The sequence below is a fragment of the Triticum urartu genome, chromosome 3 (assembly GCF_003073215.2).
Source record: "Triticum urartu cultivar G1812 chromosome 3, Tu2.1, whole genome shotgun sequence".
NCBI lineage: Eukaryota > Viridiplantae > Streptophyta > Magnoliopsida > Poales > Poaceae > Triticum > Triticum urartu.
This window is the reverse complement of record NC_053024.1, coordinates 153,273,134-153,279,593: the sequence shown is the minus strand read 5'-3', so window position 1 is coordinate 153,279,593 and position 6,460 is coordinate 153,273,134. Positions and strand designations below refer to the sequence as shown.

General features: G+C 44.0%; 1 protein-coding gene across 1 annotated transcript; it reads right to left on the bottom strand.

Moving 5' to 3' along the window:
* Window positions 1–989: 989 nt before the first annotated feature.
* Window positions 990–5,827, bottom strand: LOC125543385 (putative ubiquitin-conjugating enzyme E2 38). The gene is made up of 7 exons (XM_048706710.1): window positions 5,668–5,827; window positions 5,456–5,546; window positions 4,410–4,808; window positions 4,222–4,285; window positions 3,015–3,154; window positions 2,623–2,934; window positions 990–1,601 (listed from the first exon to the last, which is right to left on the bottom strand). Exons 1-7 carry the CDS (start codon window positions 5,676–5,678, stop codon window positions 1,260–1,262), a joined length of 1,359 nt encoding a protein of 452 aa, XP_048562667.1. The 5' UTR covers window positions 5,679–5,827; the 3' UTR covers window positions 990–1,259.
* Between the last annotated feature and the right edge of the window lie 633 nt (window positions 5,828–6,460).

Below are 6,460 nucleotides of genomic sequence, written 5' to 3'. Positions count from 1 at the left end.
CTCTCTGATCTATATTAATTGTCATTGATTTAGTATAATTTTATATTAAATCGGTGACAATTAATATATATGCGAGGGAAACCAGCCACCATAATTGTTTCGATTTCATTGGGTATTGGGGATGTCATATCTCCTGTTAGCTCGTCACACGGTAGTTGCTCCGGAATCACCGATCCAGAGAGACCATTATGAAGAATTGAAGATGTAATTTCAATGTATTCTTGATTTGATATCCCGGTCCGTCAAAGTACAGTACTAGCAAGGGATTTCATATGCCCATCCGTCAAAGTACAGTAGCAAGCGAGTCGTTTGTTATTGCGACGTGAGTGTTGGCAGTGTGTCGTCACATGGTCTGGCTATTATGGGCTGCTCGAAGATCGAAACTACTTGACGAACGACAGTCCGTGGACGATGCTTGCACGACCGATGATCCAACGGTGCAAATCCACGCATCAGATGTGATTAAAGGCTCAGCTGGCTCTGTCGTCCATAAATCGTGCAAGGAATGTCGTGTGTGTAGCAATGCTGCTCGAAGATCTGCCTGCGCCGGTGGGTGTGGTTTTCCTATTGGTTCTTTCTTATATTAATGAAAATGACTTGTTTGAGAAAAGAGATTGGTGGTTGTTGACGCGGCTACATAGAATGCACGTGGCATCTGGTCTGGTCGTGCTGTAAATTTTTTGGTTGTTGAATAGCATGCACGTAGGCTGGTTGACTGCGCTGAAGTCGATCAGGCGGCGGCACGGGTAGTCAGGTGGTTCCCCGCGTCCCTGGATGTCGGACCGGGCATCGCCGCACCTGTGTCTTCCATTCCAACGGTGCACACCGTGAAGCTAGCAAAGTACTGTAGCTAGTGGGACTTTACGTGCCACAGTTCTCCCAGAAAACTTGCGGCTCAGAGATCCCAGGACTATGGAACAAGCAACTGATGATTACTGATGCAATGAGCAGGAGCAGGGGGCATTCAACTGTGCATCTGGCGTACGAGATGCAAAATACGCTTTAGGTATAATATAATATTATATGCCTAACTTGAATAGGGTACCGTCAGAATCGGCACTCGGTTGATTCAGGTCATTCCTCCGGTGAATAAGTTCGAGTTCCAACAATTACTGAAAGTCGCTACTTATCTACAAAATCTTCCCTGCACTCAGGAAAGCAAACTACTACCACCACCTTGTTACCTATTTCTAGTTAGGGAGCCTGCAGCTATCACCCCCATTACCAGGCAAATTATCTCCTACCTGCGCACGCAGTCTTCAGGCTGCGGGCAGGTTCTTCTTAACCTTGTCTTCCAGGAACTTCCTAGTGTCAGCGCCCTTCACGTTGAACTCCATCAGAAGATCTTCAAACAGCGTCTTGAGGTTGTCAGTGAACTGAGTGCGCCTACCCAGAGGATCCACCCTCATCACTTGTTGCTTCTTTGGTACACTGCTGCTACTGCTGCTGCTGCTGCTAGATGCTCCAGTGCCGTCGTATTCCGCTTCTTCCTCTTCAGGGACCTCCGATCCAACCATGTTACCCTCTAGGTAGTGTTTGCATGCTGCCAGAATGGTGCGTCCGCGTTCCCGGAAGTGGCCGGCGACAAGGTCTCCAAAGTGCTGCAAGTAGAGCCAACAACAAAGGAAGGTTACTAAAAAGCAGTAGATAATAGAGTTCCATGTGACTTAACTGTCTGGTAATTACAAATAAGGGATCTTGCAAAATTAAATTAAAACTTATCACATAGGAAGCACCTTCCCGTTAATCAGGATCAGAATGACCTCTTTCTATAGTAACAGAAACAGGATAAAATACTATTAAACCAGGATCAGGGAATACTCAGCACACCTGCATGTTCTTCCCCTTGGCTATAAATCTATAATATGTTTGGTCTGTCCAAAAAAGAAGCTGCGGCATGTCACATCCTACATTCCTATCTTCTACTCCCTCCGTTCCTAAATACTTGTCTTTCTAGTCATTTTAACAAGTGACTACATACGGAGCAAAATGAGTGAATCTACACTCTAAAATATGTCTACATACATCCGTATGTAGTAGTCATTTGAAATGTCTAGAAAGACAAATATTTAGGAACGGAGGGAGTAGTACTTATCATTTTGTTCTGTAGATAGATCATTTTGTTCTGTAGATATATGGCCGTCTTTGCATACCGAAAATTTTCTTAAACTCCATTCATTCAGTCAAGTATGCATACTACTAGGTATCAAGCTGCCCTTGCCGACTAAGAATACGAAAAAATGAGTAACCAGGCATTGCATTACTCAGGTAATCATGTACAAGGCTGGCTGCTTATTTAGGCCTAAACTGGAACAAGCCCAAAGGCCCACCCAAAATCCACTACAAGGTGGGACTGGCCAAGCGCACACCAGCCAGTGTTTTAGAACATTGATGATGAAACAAACCTTCATATAGCATATTCAAGCATATAACCGCAGCAAATGCAGTAAACCACTGGAAGATCCAGAAATTTGAGGAAATAAAAGGGCTAATCTCTAATAGTCTAGCATGTCACGAGTAAGTTTCTTGTTTCAGCATGCATTAAAAGGACAGGAGAGAGACTATTATTTTGTTTTTGCCCGTTAACAGCCAGAACTGTAGGTACATATAGCAAAACATTACCTCCGGAGGCCTTCTAAGTGAATACAGCATAGTCCTACAGGAGTGCAGAAATGTGGTCTTGTTATACTCTACAGAATGCTGTTGTCCAGTTGTGGTATTCGCAGAGCCTGCATATCCCGGTTCATTGAAGTATGGCTTCTCATTCAAAATGAGAGCCTGAATGGACACAAGCACCTGCAGCATGGTTGAGTGAGCTGAGTTCCACTTCTCGCAACCACTACCACTCCAGGTACCAAGGAGGCTAAGGCAGACTTTTCCACAATTATACAAGTTCGGATTAAGTCGAAGCCCTCCAGAATGGTAATACACCAACTGCAGCACCATCAATGTTAAGCATTTTAGTAAAATGATAAATATAATCACATAAAGAGAAATGCTAAAAGCTTACGTACCGGAGGCTCTGAAGGATAATTAGAGGTAAAATGTGCATCAAAGAAGAAGAGACCATCATGATAGGGTGTTCCCTTAGGGCCAATAATCGCAGCCCTAAGAAGATCCATTCTATCTTCAGCAACACGGACAAAGATAGAAGCTACAAAAAAGAGTAGTTTTCACAATTTATACTTCTGATTGGAGAGAAAGTATACTGAAAAGGTGCAATAAATAAGCCATAGCTTGCTCAACTTCATAATCAATCCGTTTGCTAGTGCTAAGTCAAATGAGAAATAACTAAATTTCGTAGAGCAAATTTAGCTGCCAATTAGCCGTGGGATTTGATTATTTATCCAGATCTCAAATTCATTTATGTATTATTTTGGTGTTATTGTCCCCACTGTTGGATGAAAGATTCTAGGGCTCACAGCATTGACTGGGTATTAGAAATCAAATATGCCATTTAAGCCTCACTAGTCATTCAGTACAAAGCTACGCAAAACCGATGCCAAACAAATCATTGAATTGTTTTAGCCACACTAGATTAACATTAAGTATAAGTCCAGATCTAATAGATTTCAGAACTCACTCCAAAATCTTAAGATTGTACAGAGATACTTAATAAGCTTAGAGCATAAAGTAGAATGCTTCCATAAATTGACAGTTCTACTAAGATTATAACCCTAAGTGTGTAAATATATCACAAGAACAATGAATACATCCATTTTTAAGCAGTTTAATCAGATAAAACAATTAAGAAACCTATAAAATAGAGAAAGCCACATAAAAATTACAATATTATACTTCTATCAAATGATGGGATGATGGTCTTGTGCACCCTGTGCAGACATACTTAAGTGTGCAGCACGGAGAATTGAATAACAAGGTCAATAGATGTACATTAACTCTCCATGCATGCATTATATTACGAGATAAGCTTGAAAGACTGATGTCCTTTATGAGCCTTAAGTAGGCTAAAGGGGTTATGGTTCGTGTGCCCCAAGAACCTAAATTTCTACCTTGGACACTCATAAGAACATGACAAAAGGCGCATGCAAGCAGTAGAGCCAATTGTGTTGGCTAGAGAAAATCTAGTTCACCAGAGTGTTATGGAGGTGCTAGGTTAAATTTTAAGTGGAATATACCTTTGTCCCACTTATTATTGGTAAAACTGAATAGTTAACTTACAGAAATCTAAAGAGAGAAACCGAGTTGTTAACAGCTAACCTGGTAGATCTTTCTCTAAAAGTTTCCAGTCATGTTGAATTCTCTTTGCCCATTCCCTGCTTGTCTGAAATAATATGCACATGAACAAGACGTAAGTATCACACGCTCCGCAAGAATAAAATAAAATAAGAAGGGATTCGTATACAAAATGAGCATAATGTGTGAAATCAATTAATTCAACACATTACCTTCCCCACTGATTTATTAGCATAATGGTGGTCAGAGAAATTTTGAACAGTGTAGAATTGTTGAAATGCCTTATATTTCCTTGTAATTTCATCCTCAACTAACTCATCTGACGCTCCGTCCTGCTCGTCATTGGCTGCAAGTTTCTGAAGCCATGGTACAGTAGCCTCCACACCTGGAGGCAGATCTAAATCATCAAATTTATCAGCAAGCTGCTGATTAAAGTCAGCTTCATCGAATTCATATTCAGAGTCATCGCCGTTTTCATCATCACAATCATCATCATCATCCATATAGTAATCCTCTTCCTCATTTTCTACGTAATCAGTATCTGGTAGCTCTGATTCAGACATTTGCACAGAAGCACTTGTGCTGGATCCAACTTGGTCGCTGGAAGAACCCTGTTAGATAGTGACATGTCAGTAGAAAACAGAGGTAATTATGCTGTTGTATGGTGAAACTAAAACTAGCAGAGTACTTCATTCCGCAATTAACTATGTGATGTCTAATTAGTATTGTTTGTGATATAATTAAACGGAAATCCCATCCTCATGATCCGAACCATACAGATAAGATAAGAAATAACAGAAAAGACGATCAGAATAACAGAAACACACAAAGATCGGAACTTATGGCATGCAGATGGCACCGACACCCCTAAAATCTTCAAACAGATCAAATTGGTCGTAGACCTAAGCCAATTATGACCGGCATTGCATCAACGACCTGACAAAGGGTACGCGCCGCACGATCGCATCCACAAACCCCTCAAATCCCGGACATAATTAAGAAATTAACCCCAATAAAGACCTATAAACCCTCCTAAATTTCCGCCCAAAACTCGAAACCCTAGTGTCGAGATCGCGGCTTCTCACCGCATAAAAACCCCAATTCCGACTGAACAAAACCCTAAACGCGACACCTCGGGCGCAACGTAGGGACTTGGCACGCGAAAATCCAAGGCCGCGCACCGCGTTCGGTGCGGAGAAAACCAAAATCAACTGGGGAACGCGGAACGAACGGAACCCCACGAACCGGGCGAAATTACCTCGCATCGCTGGCGCTTCTGCTGCGATGAACTCCAAGCCGCCGCGCCCGTCGCCCAGCAGGACGAGCCCCCCTGCTGCGGCCCGCGGCACCTGCACGGGAACAATACCCCTTAAGCCGATCACCCAACGGCGAAAAGATTAAAAAAACAACCAAAAAGTTGAGGCGCCGTCCGATCGCGGCGGCGGCGGCGACGGGGAGGAGGTGCCGTACTCGGTGTCCATGGCCGCCGGCGGAGGCCAGGCCGGGGGCGCCGCGAGAGGTGTAGGAGGCGGGGTGGGGTGGGAGCTCGGGCGGAGTGCGCGGGTGCGACGGAGGAGAAGCGAGGCGAGACTGCGAGAGGGGAAGGGGAACGCGTGGCCGTACCGATCTATTTGGCCCGGGGGGTTGGCAGAGTCCTGGGACCCACCGCACTGGCGCTCCTAGGCGCGCCGCACTCGCTCGCTGTAGCCTGGGGCCACGGTGGAGGGAACACCGTTCCAGGCCCACGTGTCAGCGGGTCGGGTTGAGTCCTGGCGTGAGGGGAGGGGAAGAGGGGAGGAAGGTTAGGTTCCGCGACGGCGACGCGCTTGCCCACGAGTCAGGGTTGGTATTGACGGTGGACCCGGTATGTCAGGGTGGACGAGCTGGACCGGGTCGGCGGCTACCGGTTTAGCCTATGTTTATGGGTTTGGAAAGGCTGAAAAACCGGAGCGTTAGGCTTGATTTCACAAGTTGATGTTTACTAAGGGCGATACTGTCTTATCTTAAGTTCGGCACATGATAATTTAGAAAAGATAATAAAAAATGGTGTACTACGATGGTTATTTTTTAGTCTTATCTTTTTATAACTAAGGCCTCTTTTAGTTCATAGGATAGGATTATCATAGGAATAGGAATCTTGTAGGAAATGAGATGACATGTATCTCAAATCCTATAAGTAGAAATAGGAAATAAGATATCATTTGGTTGACAACAAAGGAATTTTTCCATTGAGTCTAGACTCTTTTTTATTTTCCTATGAAAT